This window comes from Rhagoletis zephyria, unplaced genomic scaffold (assembly GCF_001687245.7).
Source record: "Rhagoletis zephyria isolate East Lansing unplaced genomic scaffold, Rhagoletis_zephyria_1.1 Rzeph_scaffold_00009, whole genome shotgun sequence".
In the NCBI taxonomy this organism is placed as follows: Eukaryota; Metazoa; Arthropoda; class Insecta; order Diptera; family Tephritidae; genus Rhagoletis; species Rhagoletis zephyria.
This window is the reverse complement of record NW_016157093.1, coordinates 194,300-213,746: the sequence shown is the minus strand read 5'-3', so window position 1 is coordinate 213,746 and position 19,447 is coordinate 194,300. Positions and strand designations below refer to the sequence as shown.

The window sequence follows — 19,447 nt, the reverse complement described above, 5'->3', positions numbered from 1 at the left end:
GTTGGTCAGATGGCAAATCAGCTGGTTTTGCAAGTACATACATAAGTACGTACTGAATTTGTTTTTAAAAGTCAAAGTAAACTCGGTGAATTGGTTTAAAGATATCACATTTCGGGGCACAGCCATTCGTAAGGTATATGAAGTGATACAAAACAATATGAGAATTAGGAAATTATGTACAAACATACCTTAAGCTCTTAAGACGTATTCAGGTGTGTGTATGTGTGTGTGCGACTTGAGTCTTTACTTTCAAGTCTACACATACTTTGCATACATGAATATAAAATAGTTTTTTTTTTAATTACATTTTTATTATTACTTTTTATTATTTCTCACGTTTCGAAATTCAGTTAAGTACACATTTATAAATACTTAAAATATATTTTTGTTTACCTAATTCCAATGCATTAACATGTAACGTATTTATATTTACTTATATTGTTAGGCATAAATGTGTACATATGTATGTGGCATATAATTCTGTACAAATTTAAAACATATTCATATGCGGTATCATACAACTTGTTTTTAGATGATAGGGGCATTCAGGCTCAATATGCTATATAGTGCTTATAATAACTATAAGACACCTACTTATTATTTAATTCAAAAATTGTTCTTATAAAAATATAGTTCATTCTATAACAAAAACCACATAAATTTAATTTCCAAACTTTGTATAAAGATAAAAAAACTCAAGGGGCTATCGTCATGAAAATTTAACATTTTTTGTTCAGAATTTTTAGAAAAATTTTGGGTATGCAATTTTAGTAAAATAAAGTGCAAGTTAGTCCAACATACTTCGTATGGAAGAAAACAAGTGACACCGTCAATAAAAAAAAAAATTGCCAAAAATTAATGGTAATTTGGAGTTACCTTAAACCTGCACTTTATTACACTAGAATTGAATGAGATACTGCATACCCATTTTTTCTTTTTTAATGTGAAAATTTTATCAAACTTTGTAAATTTTTTTTTTAATTTTTGTTCAAGGTTTGAAACTTAGATTCAGATGGTGTTTCTTACAGAATGAACTATACTGTTATAAAAAAAAAATTATAAAAATAATTCAAATTAAATAAAAAAAATTGATAGTAAAAATTTGTGAATTCGCGTCATGCATAAAATGTGAGCTTAATCTCAGACTCAACTTTTGCACTGATGGAGTGAGCTTAAGCTCAAGAATTTGTACAGAAAATCGAGTCGGAGCTTAAACTCACTTTTTGTGCATGAGGCCCAAAATTTTAAATTCAATATAAAGCGTTTCGGGGATTTTATAAGCAGTAGTAGTTGAAAGCGTGGCCGAAAATAACGATAAAATACCAAGATTTTTGTTTGCATGTCATTGCAAAATTGTTATTTGTATTTTTTCAATAGTAGTTATATTTCGAATTTTAATTTTTCCGATCATTTTTAACCGTTAGATTGGCGGCGGCAATCTTATAAGCGTTAAAAATACTTTATAATCAAAAAAATCTAGTATGAAAATATCGCTTATGGTAGATCGAAAAAAACCACAAAAAAATAATACAATTAGTCTTGATCGATAAAAAATTAAAGAAACGACAAAATTTGAGAAATTGAAGAAGGGATACACCAACATAATTACTTCTTATGTTGTATTTTTTACTTGGAAATTAATAATCACAAAATTAAACTCAGAACTTTAATCAAAAGAATAAAAGTCCAAAAATAACAATCAAAATTTATCTAAAAAATAAATACATACAAAAAATTTTCAAGAAAGTAAAAATCATACGATAAAATCAACGATTGAATTTGATGAATAAGGAGTACTTCAACATGATTATATTTTAAGTCAGCTCTGATCGAAAAAAATACGAATCCAAAAACAAGATTTGTCTTGATCGAGAGAATTTTAACGGTTAAAATGTGATTTTTATATAAATATCATAGCTGTTACGGTCTTTGGTTGAAACAAATAAATCTGAGAAGACATCAGCTTAAGTGTTGCTGAAAATTTATATAAAAAGTAACACATAATGGTGTTAACTTGCCTAGCTTGAATACGCCTTATAAAGTTTTGCTCCTAACTGCAGCCGCTAAAGAACCAAATAAGTCCGAACACAAATAAGGGAGGGTCCAAAACCAAGCTCGTTTTGTTTTCAAATCGAATACATCCTTTGAACAACATATTGATTCCTTAATTTACCTACAATTAATATTCGAAAGCTTTGTTAGATATTTTATTCCAAATTGAATTCCATACCCACCAGATCTCAGCTTTTATCACCCTAATGCCAGTAAATTAAAGCTCACCAAAAATAATGAAACTTTTGCAAAGGACGTATTTTGAATATTCCAATAGAACTAGAATAGATGTCATCTAAATATGCAAAACAAGAAAAGGCTCCGGGGCCTGTAGGAGTCGAGGCAGCAGCTATTCTAGATAACTGATCAGCTTCCTCATTTTCTTCGATTTCCATATGTTCTAAATATCATTATGCTCATTCAGGGCGTTAAGTTTCACTATACAGGACCAAAGAGCATTTGACATCGAAGGACGATAGAGCTCTCTGTGCCGCCTAACTATCATTTAATATAAGGATCCTCTCAATTCGATAATTCCTACAAAGGTTAATCTCTGCTCACAGAATAATAGCAAAGAGTTTCGCGTGGGAACGAATTTTAAACCTTACACTCCCTTCTACGAACTCAATGGGTTCCCTGTTTACAACCATAAGTTGGCCTTAAAAACATCTGGTATAACAATAAAGACCGTAAACAATTCGAACAATATATGTGTTACCTTCAATAACGACATGTGCATGTGAAAACGGAGCTATCACTAAGAACTGTCCCACAGATTCCACAGAATACTTCTGATTTGGTCGAAACATTATTTTCACAGTGCTCTTATGCCACCGTAGAACTTGCATTACATCTTGCTGAGCATGATTAGGGACACGAATTTCGATACGATACGATACCATATCGATACTTTTGGCATTCGATACCGATATTTTTTAATCGATAGTTTTAAAACGATCCTTTTTGGAATCGAGTACCAGAATCCTAGTATCGTATCGAATGTCATAAACTCAAATTAGTCAGCTTTCAGATACGTCAAGTCTTGCTTTCAAGTCTGCTCGTTCCAAGGCGAAGGAGGTGAAAAGAAAGGGGAAGAGTGCAGATACCTCCCATTTAAAGAACCACGAACTTGAATTCAATAAAAGTTGACGCGTCTGGAAGCAAATAGAAAACACAAAAGATAATGCGAAAAAATTGCTTTCAAGACTTATCTGATTATCAACTCTTCCCGATATAAATTAGGCTTTAAAGAGCAGAAATTTTTTACTACCGTTAGGATTGCATGTGGCGCGGTCTCGGTGTTTTAAGTCAACACCTCAATCTCTACGTGTAAAAATAATAGATTGGCGCTTACAAAATATGTTAGCGTTTGGCCGAACTTCTCCTCCGATTTGTTGCGTCCGCCTTGATGTTGTGCCACAAAGGGCGTTTTTATGAGAAGCCCTGGCAGAAATACGCTCGGAGGTTTCTAATCACTTTTTCTGATATTATTATTTTTTATTTTGGTATCGATATTTGCGATATCTAGTCTTTTTATTCCGATATTAATGGGTACCCGATATTTTTCCAGCGATACTTTAAATGAGTACCATATCGACACTTTCGGTTCGATATCGTGTCCCTAAGCATGATTTTCTTCCGCTGAACTAACAAGCCTTCCAGCAGAAACTCTTTCTAATGCGAAGCATTTCCTATGAATATTAAAAGCCGTTTCATATACTTTAAGGACCAGATTCAACAATTCATATGCCAGCCGCTAGTCACTAACCGGGCGATAACCCTATTCTGTCCGAAGCACATATTTCTAGTGCCTACCAGACAATTTAAAGTTTTTTCAGGAAAGAGTTCTGAATGTAAAAATTATACTATTATTGATTATACACAAAGGCACCTACATATGTTTGGACCACCCTCTTTGTGTGACTTATGGCGTTTTCGTTTCTACCAAAAACGGTTACCTTCTCTTTGCCCTCTACGTACAAATACTAGGAAGAGAGCAATGAAAAGGCAGCATTTTTTGTAGAAACAAAACCGCCATTACTAAGTACTTAAAAGCCTTTTAGCACTCCTTTTATCTTACTTATTAGAAGTTTAGAATCTTTTTTTAATTAAGTTTATCACAGCACAAACATTTGTATGAAAGTTTACTTCACACATCTCATCAACTCCAGTCACTCATCCTTTAACATCTTGCTTAATTGTTGTTGTTGTCGTCTTCCTAATAGTTAAGGTACGTTGTATTCCATTCGGTATGGTTTTTATCGTTAAATCCATTTAGAATTTTTTTTTCAAGCAACGAACCTGTAATGAAAAGAGGGAAAAAGATCAGTATACTCCTGAATAACCACTGGCTATGAGATTGTTTTCATATTTAGGAAAAAGAAAAAGCCCCAAAATCAAATTTAAATTTAAAAGGGGAGAGCTTTAAGCGAAAAAGAGGCCAAGATTTGAAATTTCGCGATAATTCAGTCAGTTTTTGAAGTCACTTTAACAACTAACAACTGCCCTAGGATCAAGTAAGAATTACTTTATTATAAAATTAAATATAAATAAGTGTCATCATGTCACCTTCTAAAAATCCCGCTCTCTTGTTCCAACTTCCTGCCTATTAGTGGTTCTCAGTTGGGTAGCTACAGAACTGGGTGTGGGGTTTGAATATGGATTCTCACTTAAAATTCACTTAAACTGCACGATAGATGTAGCATAGTCTATGTTGGCTTTTATTCGACGTTTCAGTTCAGACTTTTCGGATCCGTTTACCCTAAATTTACTCTATACCTCCCTGGTGCGCTCTGGTTAGACTATGTCGCCGTAATTTGGAGACCTTACTATGCTTACTATATCAATAGAGTTGAGCGAATTCAAAAAAAACGTTCGTTTTGCTCTTCGCTCTTTGCTTTTGTTCACCCTTCCTGCCTCTTCAGGGAGGTTCTGCATTTGTGGAATTACGTACATGCCAACCAGTGTTGCCGCGACATCATGCAAAAATGTATCGTAAAAAAAAAAAACAAAAAATGGATCAAATGTATCACCAATTTTTTTTTAAGTATCAAAGTAACAAGTTACAAAAAATTAAAAAAAAGCTATTTGGTTTCATACAAAATATTAGGGGATCTTCATCAAAAGTGAGAAACTCTTGATAAACTTTAAAAAGTGATCGATTTGTCATTTTGATAAATGAACTATCAAACTTTGTATGGAAATCTATTTAACCAAAGTTTATCACTTTATCAAACGACGTTGGTAAATAAATGTTTAAATTTCAGCAAAATTCAACCCTTACAGGTTTCCAGGAAATCGCTTTTGCTGCGAACTCATAAAAGCAATTGAACACAATGGAGGAGGTAAGAATGAAACGTACCTAGCTTATAAGTTAAATAATAAACACTTTTATGCAATTATTTACCAAGATGCGTTCACGAAAGAATGCGAATAAACTGATAAATTAAGGCAATTTATCCCTTTATCACTTTAGATGAAGACCCCTATTGACAATGTATACTTTTCCAAAACGCATGCGAAAAGTTATCGAAACGCATCGCAGGAGTAATCAGCGCATCTGAAACAAAGTTGATGTTTCGTTTGTTATTGGTTACCATTGGCGTTGAATATTTAAAATATGCAATGTATATGGTTGCAATATGTCGCAACTCTGCATATACAAACAGTTTAAATACCGCAGTATAAAAGTATCCAAACATTGTATTGATACGTCTTGGAAATCAGCCATACTTTCCGCCTTAAACTCGTTGGGAATTATGAAACTACTTTCTGTGTCGACTTTATTTTGACCATGAATACGCCCCGTTATATTCTCAACAGTTTGTAATGAAAGCCATTTTCCCTTTTTTATTGGATCAATTTTAAAACTGGAGCCGCAGAACTACATACATATGTATGAGGCAAGCAAAATAAATTAAAAATGAATGCAGTCAGCTCATCTTATTACATTAAACGAGCAATTCTTATATATATATATATATATATATCTATACGGCTCTAACGATTTTGATGAAATTTTGTACACATATAATGTTTTGGATTTTAAGGTTATCTGAATAGGCCTCGAATAAAGACTGGAATAAGGTCGCCACCTATTCCAAATTAGTTACAAATTAATTAAAATATCACAATATTGGTATCAAAAGGTAAGTATTTTAAAGATCCCTAATTCAAAAATATTTGTAATTCACATATTCACATTTTAATTCACATATTTATTTAATTTTTTGTTAAGAAAAATAGGTAAAATATTTATATTCATGGGTACCAAGAGAAGATTCTTAAATAATGCTTTCCCTATATACAAAATATTACCCCTTGGGATAATAGTGTAAGGTTGCCACTTATTTTCGATTCTGCACAATTTATGTAAAGCATCGCAATGTGGATATGAAATGAAAGGTATTGTTGAGAACTTTGATCAGGAAATATTTTCCATCAGGGTTGCCACACTTCCGTATAGTAGTAAACATTTTTATTTTGTTAATTTTAATCAGCATTTTTTATGTATACACAGTACATATACGCACAAGATATGTCCCATTCATTCCAGAGTATTTCGGAATAGGGTTGCCAGCTAAATTTTGGGGTACGAAATTTACTTAATAGATATCGAAATCTATTTTTTTTTTCAAAATATTTTTTTTAAAGCTGTCCAAATTTTGAAAACTTTAAAGAGTATATGCGCTCCGGCTAATGCTCGGTCACCTGGTACTTATGTATAGCTTGTTTAAAGCATTTTTCTCTAAGCTTATTTGACCCCAAAACGTTTAATATTTTCGATTAAATTTTAAAAGCTGCCACTGCATACATATGTATACATCTCGTATTTTGTAATGTATCAAAATTTGTACTACGCGGGAAATTTAAGTATCACGCGAAATGAGCGAAAAAATAAAGTATCTGTCGAAAAGGTGCATAAACACGTATCACTTTTGATGTAAATGGATCAAAACGGCAACACTGATGACAACCCGATGACCCTAGCCAAAGACCGTCAGTCGTCGAGTGGAGTGGAAGCTCAACTGGCAGTAGTTTCGGCTACGAGCTCTGCCCAAATACTTAAGTCTGGTACCATAGGGGAAAGGAGCCCCCAGAGTATACTAGTGGTTTAACACCCAAATGCGGGTGTTCGATTTGGAGTTGCATTCCATTCGGGTGCCGGACGGCAGATCTGATTCATTACAGGGCGGTGATTAAGGATTTGGATACGCTGCGCCTTTGAGGGTCGTGAGGTCAGGCCGTCGTCGGCAGATACTCATCTAAAACTCCTATTTTCAATACTTTAAAGGAATTCATATCGCTCTCAACAAATTCTTCTGCTCTTGACTTCATCTTACTCAGAAATCCGTTCCAAATCGTTACTGAATGAATTAGTTACTTAATTTGTACCTTTTATTTATATTTCCTTGTAATCTGTATGAAATGAATACTTTCTGGATTATGATTAAAATAAAATTAAATCAAAAGATGAGGATTTTACTAGCCAGCCAGAAGTGTGTCTTAGCTTAACTTTCGTATAACTGTTTATCAGAACTTGAACCAAAGCCGGTTCTTTTATATCTGGAAATGAGATCGCATGAGGTCACATACTATATATAGCCTTAACTTACAATTTAAAGGTCTATTTACTTAAGAACCTACCATTTTCAGCGACCATCCACGCCGTTAGTTTTTCATCTTCAGTTTTATTGGTTCCGTCCCATGGTTGTAATTTAGATTTATTCACGTCGATAGACTTAGGATCAACTCTGAAAAAAGAATTTTCAGTACTTATGCATACATCTGCTTTTTCTACTAGTCACTACGAGTATTTATGTAATATTGAATAGGAATGAAATTCAACAACAATTTTTCTTACTTGAATAAATGTTGTGTTTGTACGATATGGAAATTTGCACATGCTATACCCACAAACTTTTATGTAGGAACAAATTACAAAACATTCAATCCGTGAAATACATACTGTACGTATGTATATGTACTACTTGTGCTACAAATATACACAGTTGCATTTCTTAGAAGGTGTGGCGTTCAAATCAAATCTACTTTAGCCAAATATGTAAGTATACTGGAATTTAGAACAACATTACAAAACTTTACCACTCTTTTCGGATTAAAGAAGTAATATTGATTGAATTACATGTGTGTTGTTAGTAGATAGATGTGTATGAATGTCGTACTCAAATCAAGGGATCAGCAGGAGTTGATCTGCCAGGAATCCAACCAATTTATTTATGTTCGAGTATGTCTGTCAAAAATATATCTATATGTGTAAAAATTACGGTCTTATTAAGTGGACCCAAACTGTATTGTGTTAAATTTTAGTGTTCAATTTTGAAATTACTGCTTATAAGGTCTACTGTTCACTAATCGCTAACTAAATAGATAATTAAATTTACAGATCTATGTATATATGTATGTTTGTACTTTTACTTTTTTGTTATAAAATCTTGTTTTCTACTATATATTTGTTTACCTAATAGGCCAAAATTGGCACTCATCGTCTGTGGGCGGGTCAAATGAATCCTTAGAAATACTAGAACTGTTGCACAAAAGACACATTGAAATCTTTAGACAATGTCACAATAAAGATATGTATCAATAAAAAGCATTTGGCAAGTGACCAATACAACTGTTTAGATGCAATAACTAATAAGTTTGTTTTCATGAAAATTACATTTGAACAAACAATGGCATACATATATATGCACATTGGTACGAGTTTAGACAAAGTAGCAAAGTAAAACATAAAAATAACACCTGGACAATAAACTATTTTCATTAATATATTCTTTGAATAAATTTACATAGATATTTGATCAAACTTAACAAGTTTGTCTAATTAAAGTTTCCAAGCTTTCGAGACATTTTATCGATTAAAAGAATACCTCTAACAGATTTTTTCTTATTCTATACCATTGTTCAATACAAATCTTTCGTCTACTAAATTATATTGAACTAGTGCGAAAAAAAGAATGTAGAAGAGATTTTTGTCAAAAAGAAGGTTGTTTTAAAAAGTGTCCTAAGACTCTGCCAGAAAGTACAATGGTCAGTAAACGTTATCGGGGCTGATTAGAATGGTCTTAAGAAATATAATTATACTAGGCATATTATTTCCACCCTTGAAAAGCCTACAGACCTAGCCAAAGTTTAAAATTTTCATGTATTTTTACTTGTAAATGTAGCCCGAAACCCTACAAATACTCCCTACTAAAATGACCCAATGTGACGCAGCTATCCGGAGGATGATGAGGTGGAATCATCTCAGCACTTCTTAATTCCTATAGAGGAACTTAGCAGCTTTCGAAATTTCATAACGCGTACCCAGTGATTTTCTAACCCCTATTGATTACCTGTTGTACGTTTCAGGATAATTGTATACCTTTCATGAACATGCAACTGATTGTATCTGGGGTTTTACTTTAAAGCTCTTTAATTTGAACGGCTAAAGGCCAGTATGCAGCTCTCAAGAAAACGGTCAAGAAAAAAATTGCCCTTATTTCGAGTGTGTGTCCAAGGAATTTTGACATCTGATACTTCACCAGCCCGTTGTGTTACTCTTTCCTCGAGAAATAATGGAACAGGCATATATGTATTTCTGTTGCAAGCATGGGTTACTTTGTGCTCTTTTTCACAAAAAAACTTTAGAAAATCGTAGTAGAAAGCGTAGCAAATTTCTTAAAAACTGCGTACTGCCTCAAGAAAATTGTACACAAGATTTTTTCTCTGCCATTTCATGTACGTCATTTTATATGGAGTTTTTGCTTTTCTTGAGAGCTGCATACGGGCCTCAACGCCGGACAATTTCGTGAGCTATTTTCTAAATAATCACACAAAGTCTACTGAGAAGATCGTCAAGATCGTTGCTGTATAAGCTATATCTCTTATACCACTGATTGTTCAGATACAAGTTTTTGCTATATGTAGGCAGATAGAACCATTATATTGTGTGACTGGTTTACATATCGAACATATCCAGCCCTAACCGCCAAAATGGCGTAACTGACAAAAAGTAAATTTTTTCAGTAGGCGTTTTTTATTTACACTGCAATTACTGAAGATACTAACCTGAAGGTCAATGAAAAAGTTACGTTTGAAATTAGGTATATAATATAATACAAATTTTTTTTCTGACTCGTAGTTAGTGGTGAGAGCTTAAACCTTTTTTTGCCAGGCTGGACACCGAAAAAGTTAAATACACCGTACTTTAATCAACAACGAAGAATACTCTACCTAACGAATCACGTCTGAAACCAAAGTGAAGACAAGGGGCGAACATATAAGAATTTTTGAAATCTTATAAATATGTAGGTTACATTGTAACTTTCTAAAATGTGTTCTTTTCTTTCTTCCCTGTTCGTATTTTGCTATACTTTTTCTTCCCCTTTTTAATGATTAAGAAGTGTACGAAATTATAACTATTTTAAGCTGAAAAAACTTTCACTCTGGTGTATGTAGTTTTAAATCTGTGCTTTAAAAGCTCTATGACACAAAGTGTGCTTTTTGAACACTTCATTAGAATTAATCGTAGCGCTTTCGACATATGCAATATTTTGATATGAAAGAAAATGGTTTTGAAAGCTAATTTTATTATCCTTCACGGACAAATACTGCCATTGACCCATAATTACTTCTTGACCTTAAAAAGATTGGTCAAATATAGTGTTCTTCCAAAAAAAACATGCAAAATCCACAGGATTTATTCCAAAAAAAATTTCTTTTATGTTTTATTACATTAGTATTATAGATTTTCAGACGAGTAACGCGATTCCACTGTTTAAAAATCGACAAATCTTGAAAATCGACAGATCTTGAATAGCACTACAGCGTACTTGTTATTCGAGTGATATTCAATTGTGAGAAGGATGCACAGCTGCATGCAAATAAAAAAATGGAATCAAAATTGCATTTCTTAAATTGAAATTAAAATTTTGTATCGATTTTTAAACAGTGGAATCGTGTTTCTCGTCTCAAAATCTATAATACTAGTATAATAAAACATACAAAAGCTTTTTTTTGGAATAAATCCGGTGGATTTTGCATGATTTTTTCGAAGAACACTTTTTTCTACAAATTTGTTTAAGGTCAAAAAGTAATTGTGGGTCAATGGAAGTATTTTTCCGTGAAAGTTAATAAACTTAACTTTCAAAACCATTTGGTTTCATGTCAAAATATTGTTTCTATCGAAAGCGCTACGATTAACTCGCTCACTTCTTAATTCCTACAGAGGAACTTAGCAGCTTTCGAAATTTCATAACGCGTACCCAGTGATTTTCTAACCCCTATTGATTACCTGTTGTACGTTTCAGGATAATTGTATACCTTTCATGAACATGCAACTGATTGTATCTGGGGTTTTACTTTAAAGCTCTTTAATTTGAACGGCTAAAGGCCAGTATGCAGCTCTCAAGAAGACGGTTTAACAATTAACTCGCATGGGGTGTTCAAAAAGCACACTGTGTGACATGAACGAACATGTATGTATCTAGGAATTCATACATATGTATGTGTATATTAAGTTTTATGGAAATTGTTGTCTTACTTACGCATTTGTTGAGAGTGAGCCGGTATAACTACCGTTGTTAACTTCAATGCTACTCGGAATCTTCTTCTTACTCTTTTCTGTCAACGAATTCTCGTTCGAGTAACCATTTGGCAAACTGGAGTTACGTTCCAAGTGCGATTGCTGTTGATGTGTTGTGAATGGAACTGTATTCGGGTACTTCGCTGTGTCGCTATCCGAATCAAGTGAAAGATGACCGAATAGATCTTCCAGTAAAATATTTGTTTTTGCATTACGTTGACGTTTCGCTGATGTTTTTATTTTGGAACTGAAAATTATATACAATTATTAGTAGTAATATCTCGACAAATTTAAGCTGATATTCACGATCTTAAATGAATTAGCGACTCCCAAGTAGTCTGCCTACCCTACTCTTTCTACGACCAGTTCAACCAGAGTGGTAGCTCTGTGCTGATGGTTACAGTATATACTTTCAACTGCGTGTACTCAGGTGAAGTTAAGTACATAATATCGTTACTGTTCCCGATTAGTTAAAACCGTAACATGAGCCAAGGTATGCCAGAGTTTTTTTAGTTGACGGGTGATATCGACCTACAAAGGTATCACTACATCCGAATGATTCACACAAACCCATCTCAGCACTATTGTAGGAACAGCAGTACTAACTACTAGAAATATTATAAAATACTATAACCACCAAAGAAAGAGCGCTCCGGAAGACGGATTTGTCCGGTACCATGTCTAAGAATTTTTTGGATTCCGAAAGCTTCACCGTCGGATTGCCCATGGTAGGGAACTATATTGAGGGGATCTTCTACTTTCCTGTGAAAATCACCAGGTCAATATTTCATGCATTAACACCCAGGTCATTCTCTTTGGTCCAACAACTAATCCTGTTTTAACCTTCATGATATCAAACAGAGTTTATGGAAATTTCCTACTTACAACCACCGTAAGGTAGTCAGTATATGCAATGATACTGGAGCCCCGCTTCTTTTCCAAGGCTTGCAGCAGTTCATTAATCACCAAAATCCATAAAAGGAAGACAGCGTTAAGATATTTTCACCCCATCATCCTCTTGACAACTGATGACAAAGGCATCCGGTAAGATTCCCAACTTCACTGCGTTAAGACCAACCACATAGTGTCGACTCAGAACCCCCATTAATAGCTAGCGCTGCGGCTCTGCAAGCATTCGAAGCTCTTTTAACCAACCCGGTCCACCCAAGGCCAGAAGGATCGTGGGATTGCGCATGTCTTAGTTGAAGTCCAGCGCTCGCCGAACTTACATGAGGCCTAACCGTCCAAGAGTGAACCGGAAGAGAACAGAGGCATCCCCAGCTGCTCCATACCAGGTGACAACGTTTCAAGGGCACCTTCCAAAGTCGACAGCTATGCACGCAGTTTTTCGCAATGTGCCTGTGACCCGGCAACCAAGTGAGACTGATTAGGAAGTGCTCCGAATTGGTTGATAGATTTCGAGCGCGCCATTATCGCCTTCCGGGGCCCCGACAGAGTACATGCTATTCCATGCTATAGTGTCCAGCTTTCAAGCAGATTCAAGTTCGTGCTGCGACAATTCTGCGTACAAAATCTACAGCCGTAATGGTCATCATGACGTTTGCGCCAGTGTAAATGTGGTTCTTAATACCCCACTAATTCTGATAAGGCCAATCCGCTGTACGCGTTTCAGTTGCATAGCAATTGAAGCCTTCTCTGACCCGTTCCACCAGACAAGCGCTCCTTATAACAAGATAGGTTTAACTATAGTTTCTTAAAGCCAATGAATAACTTAGGGCGAGAGACCCCATCTCATACCAATAACTCCCCTGCAGCCTTTCTTGCCCTTTCTTTACTATTAGGTTTCCACGACAGCTTCCTATCCAGGATTGACCCTGGCGCAATTTCTATATATATTTTTTTATTTATGTTTGCATTTTTCGCGAACACTTTTATAAACTTACCCTAATATAAGATCGAGTTCGTCATCCTTGTTAAAATCACCGTTCCGCGCCGGCGGTAAAGGTTTTGTGTCACCTCCAACTCGTTCATATTGTTGTTTCAAGCTTGCTTGCTCGTTGTATTCATTTCTTTCCAAAGCAGGCTCAAAAGCATTTCGCATTATCAGATTGCTCGTAGGTGCTTGTTTGTTTGACACCACCTTCGAGAACATATTGTATACTTTGCCATCCGTGCCCAGTGTATCAATATTCACTATACTCGGACGTGACTGGAATAAATAGCCATTGATTTTGGCCGAATTTTTAGCATTCTTCGCAGCGGTCTCAAAGAGTGCATAGTTTCGGTGACCATTGGCGAGATAGATAACACCGGCTTTGATGTTCCCTGCTACGTTGTTGCTGGTGGTGTTAAAGGATACATTTGGCGGCTGTGGCGGATGCAGCTGACCGGTGTTTCGATTCAAATAGATGTCATTTATGGACTCTGTGAAGGTCAGATTTTCTTGCGAACGCTTATAAAGCGTAGAATCACCACCGTTCAGATAGCCGAGATTCGCTGGCGCGAGTGTGCCATTATAGCGAAGGGTGCCACTCTTTATCGAGAGATTATCTTCCATTGGCTCACGCAGTAGTAGATTTGGTGCATTATTCGAGTTATTAGTGAGTATGGTGTTGTTTCTGTGAGAGTTTGTACCAACAGCTGATAACTGCAGCGGCACCGTGGAATGTGTGGCGTCGTTGCCGCCGCCGCCACCGACGACACCATTTAATGCCAAAAAACTGACCTTCGGCATTTGCACTTGATTTGGATTGTGTGAAACTGGATTTGTGCTGCGTTTGGCATGCAAATTGATGTTGTTGTTGTTGGCTCCGCGATTGCTGGTAACAGTCGCATTTAATGCGTTATTGGCATTTACGGTACTAGTGTTGTTGCTGTGTTGCATATTACCCTGTTGCAGTAATTCAGTTACAGCCTGGAGTTTCTCTTGCACCGGAAGCACATTATTCGACAAATTTTGCACCTGCCGTACATTCCGAACAGCATTGGCATTGTTGACGCCATTAGCCGCAACTGCTGCAGCGTATTTGGCCGTAAGTTTTACATTAGCCTTGGCAGCCGCTGTGGGTGAAATACGTTTTAACGCATGAAAGTAGGCATATTTGAGGCTTTGCTGCGCTGTGGGTCGCTTATCCGGATCGTAGTGCAGCATGTCCTCCAGCAAATCTAGCCCCGCTTGACTGCAGCGTGTCACAATTGTGTTGAGCGGTACTTTGATGCATTCCGGATAACGAAAGTGTATGGTGGCAGCGAGCCGGTAGCCCTCGGGCCATTCACTCTGTTTATGTACAATAATAAATGCTATTAATTCCAAAATTTTATTTTATTTTTTTAATGTAAAAAATAACGACCTACCTTGTCCGGAGTTCCTAAAACAGAACAAATTTTAAATAATTGATCCACCTCACTGCTGCCCGGAAATAGTGGTCGAAATGTGTACAGCTCCGCCATAATGCAGCCCATTGCCCATAGATCTATGGAACTAGCATAGTTTGTGGAATGCAGCAGCACCTCTGGCGCTCGATACCTTTTGGAAGACTTTTTTTTTAAGTAACTGTTAAGGAAGGTTAAAAAACACATCTTACCATCTCGTGGAGACATAATCGGTGAATGGTGGTCGCGATCGTATTTCGCGCGCCAAACCAAAATCTGCTATTTTTATTAGCTCTGGTCCGGAGCAAAGTAAATTTTCTGGCTTCAAATCGCGATGAAAGAATCCATGGCGATGCATGAATGCTAACCCGGTGAGTACCTTTTTAAATGAAAAGAAGATAACATAGAATTTTATGAGGATAAAAACTGTATTCTGAGCTTTGAACTGTATTTTGAGCTACGAAGAGTGGCCGCATATAAGCATGGATTTACTTTTGCGTCTTAAAAAACTAGAAACCTTAGTTAATTGTAGAGAGGATGATCGGGTTTTTACTGAGGCTTCCTTATATCTGAAGTAAAACTTCAGCTTTTTTATTCCTCCAAAGTTAAAAAAAAGGCTGAGAACACTAATACGCTATCAAAACTTCCACGACTTATATAAAAGTGGAGCCTTAACCTCGCCTTGAGATAAGATTAAACAGAAAAAATTGCTTAACATCCAAACCATTATGAAACTGCTGAAAATATTGTAAGTCAGGATTAGTTGCAACATTAATCGGCAAATATAGAAAGCTTAAAGGCGGCAACCTCACATACGGGGTTTTGGATTTTCTTGATACGCGGTTTTGTTGTATGTATAATGTTTTTTAGGAAATCTGGATAAAGCAACACAGTCTAAGCAGTAGAAGTTATAGCTGCTATTTCGGAGATCACCACATCTGCAAAGTCAGAAGCGCTAACCACTGAGCTATACACACCTCGTAAACTCTTCCTGCTAATTCATTTCCTTATTCAAAGTACTACCACCAAGTGCAGCTGATTTGCCGCTATTTAAACTTGATAGCGTATATATGTACGGCTCAAAAGCTAGGCGAATACTTGTTCGTGGAACTTGATGATCTTGGGTCCATGTATATCAGAAAAATGAGCAAATACATGACCTGGAGGGGGGCAAATATAAGGGTCCAACGCGTTATCAGACACGGCACAGAGTTGAAACCGTTTAAACCAGTACCGAAGAAGATGAAACAACGAACTTTATGAACATTTTAACGACGTGAACTTAGTTAAAGGTGTAAAAATATATAGATTGCGCCGGCTTGGATATTTAGTATGCATGAATGATGCTGCTCCGGTGAAAAGATCCTTCGACTCTGTACCGAGGCGGACCAACGCATAAAAAAGTGGCGTAAGTTCGCAAAGGTTAGAGGCTATATCGAAGTTCTTTAGTCTAGGTCCTAACCGACATGTTCAAGCCTGGGTTGCAAGGAATGACAGAAATTCGATCCAAAATAAATCATCTTACCACCCTGTCGGAAAAATCAAGCAACACCATTACACAAAGAGGTAAGCCTTCAACATTTAATTTCGCGTAGAAGACTATGAGCTCGAGTAACGAGTTCGCGGAATACTGCAAAATGTTTTGAAACCACATAAAAAAATCTGAAGCCAGTGATCACAATTTTCAGTCAAAATGTGAAACGCAGTTTTAGGATCTGTATTACTTCGGGTTTTGTGAATTTTATTGAAAATTTTAATTGAAATTGGAGCGTCAGAATGAAAAATTTTTATAATTGCAATCCCGACATTTGAGTTGACGAAACCGATGGGCATATGGCCGGAATGAGATTCCATCTTTCACAACATAAAGATTTTAAGACTGCTTTTTGTTACTTTACTTAACCAATCAACTGATAAATTTTTACACCCATGTTGAGAAATTTTCAGTGATAGATTTATCCTCTATTCCCTTGGGACCGGATACATTTTGCATACTTAGCTGGTCTAGACGAATTAGGTTAGTAAATGATTGAGTGTACCCAGAGAAATCTATGTATTTAAAAAGATGGGTCCTATTAGGGTATCAGGCTCTCTAGATAGTATCCAAAAATATTTTCTCTAAAAATCTTATTTAAACAGAACGAAAAACTACACTTTTGATGGCACAACGTCGAAAGTAATTTGTCTCCAAACAAACTTGTACGCCATATTGGGCCTGCCATTTAGAATTTTTCAAAACTGAAATCAGATTCGTAGTCAGCGTTCATGAAAACACCTCAGTAACGAATTTCAGCCGAATTCAATAAATTTTAAGAATTTTCGTCCGCCATATTGGATGTTTTGAAATTTATTGTTATTTCCATTTATCATTAAAAGTCTATCATTTACCCGATTAATTTTCTATTTATGTACAGTGACTTAAACAAGTGTTCACCTGTTGATTTTTTTTTTAATATTTACAATGTTTTTTCAAGTTATATTTTTTTGTTGCTTTTCTATAATATACTTGAACCAAAACCATATAAATTAAAGTTTCAAACTTCATACAAAATTTAAGAAAACTCAACAAATGTTCACTAAAATTTTCGAGCTCTTTGCACTTTTTTCCATCTAAAAATGCATTTCGTATGAAATAAAATACGCAGACCTTTCGTAGCAAAATTTCAAAACAGCAACGCCAGTTTTTATAAATTGCACTTGTTATATAAAAACCACTAAAAAAATATTAAAAATAAACTCGATTTTTTAGACGCTTAAAACTTTCACTTCAATAGACTAATATTGCATACGCTATACAACGGCATATCCAAAAATTATCTAAAGATTCAAATTAAAAAGCGAAAGAACTTATAATATCTGGGTTTGGGCAATAATTTTGAAAGGCCTCAATTTTGGAGGGAAGGATGCGGTGCCTAGGCTAACATGAAATGTCCCATTGTACATATTTATGTAGGTAGATCTTGGCATAAATTGGTTTTACCTGAAACAATATGCTTTTAAGCGTTGGCTCCGGCAAATGCGTATCTCGATCCTTTATCATTTGATACAAGTTCTCTTTCATGTATTCGAACACAAAATAAAGCGTATCATTTTCGCGTATGACTTCCTTTAATTTTACAATATTTGGATGGGAGAGTTTTTTAAGGGACTGCAAGATAAATTTTTTTAAATAATTATAGTAATTTGATTAATAAACAAAAAATCAATTGAAAGACCTTACCTTGACTTCACGCAAATTCATCGCCTCTTCCCAGGAGTAATATTTTCGCTTCATACGTTTAATAGCTACCTTCTCGCCAGTGTCTTTGCGTTGCGCCAACACCACAGTTCCGTAAGTGCCATCACCCAATTGCTGAAGGGTTATATAGCGATTCATATTATTTATGACGGTATCCTCCCGTCACGTTAATCTAAAGCAGCCGCAATTTTCTTTAAATCATTCGAAATTGGAGGTAATGATGCGCAGATGTAGTAGACCGATAAGTGGCATTATGCTGAAATAGGAAGAGAAAATAATTCATTACTTTTGATAGGCATTTAACATTTCGCTACTAAGTAAATTTAAGACGGCAACTCTATTTTTAACAGTCTTACCCAAATGTTCACGTGTTGATTTTTTTTTAAATATTCTCAACGTTTTTCAGGTTTGAATTTTTTTGTTGCTTTTTTATAAAAAAAATTGCCCGAGAGTTTCTAACTTCATAAAAAATTTGGGAAAATTAAATTTCATCAAAATTTCAATATTTTAAAATTGAATCTTTACAACCTTTCTGGGTATGCAGTTTTATAGCCCATACAATTTTAGTCTGATGAAGTGCAAGTATCAACCGGCTAAAAAGTTACGCTAATTTTTAATAATTTTTGGTTTTTGGTGAGGGCTTTTGCGAACGGTCTTCCGCATTTTATTTCATAAGAAATTAATGCATATTTGGTTAAATATTAAAAATCAGTGCGATTTTTATCCGCTTGAAACTTTCACTTCCTTTGACTAAAATTGTATGGACTATAAAACCGCATAAAATTTAGTTTGAAAAACGTTGTGAATATTTAAAAATATCAACACGTGAACACTTATGTTAGTCAGTGTATGTATGTACCTACATTAGGGTGGTCTAAAAATGCATGTGGGAAAAAAGTAAAGTCCGAATTTTAATCCTCTCACCCCTTAGAGTTTCCTATATCGAAAAATATACCCCAGTTTTTTTATTTCCAATTAAAAAAATATTTTGAGGTCGCTCATAGCGCTTTAGTTTGCATGTATTTTTTTCGTACAAATGGTATAGAATTCTTGAAAATAAATATATTTCGTTTGGAAAACTCTGTTTCTCTTGAAGAGACTTCCAATATTTGACCATTTTTTAAAACTAACTATTTTTTATGCGAACTATTTATATTTGGGGGCCTATAAAAAAGGTTAATATTAAAAATTTGCTATTTTTATTGGAAGTCTTCTAAAGCGAAACTGATCGAAAA

At 35.1% G+C, this 19,447-nt stretch overlaps 1 protein-coding gene across 1 annotated transcript; it reads right to left on the bottom strand.

Annotated features, from left to right (window-relative positions):
• Positions 1-3,661: 3,661 nt before the first annotated feature.
• Positions 3,662-18,468, bottom strand: LOC108358388 (probable serine/threonine-protein kinase fhkE). The gene is made up of 8 exons (XM_017609683.1): positions 18,195-18,468; positions 17,955-18,122; positions 15,187-15,353; positions 14,957-15,128; positions 13,546-14,879; positions 11,604-11,888; positions 7,699-7,805; positions 3,662-4,353 (listed from the first exon to the last, which is right to left on the bottom strand). Exons 1-8 carry the CDS (start codon positions 18,348-18,350, stop codon positions 4,271-4,273), a joined length of 2,472 nt encoding a protein of 823 aa, XP_017465172.1. The 5' UTR covers positions 18,351-18,468; the 3' UTR covers positions 3,662-4,270.
• Positions 18,469-19,447: the final 979 nt, after the last annotated feature.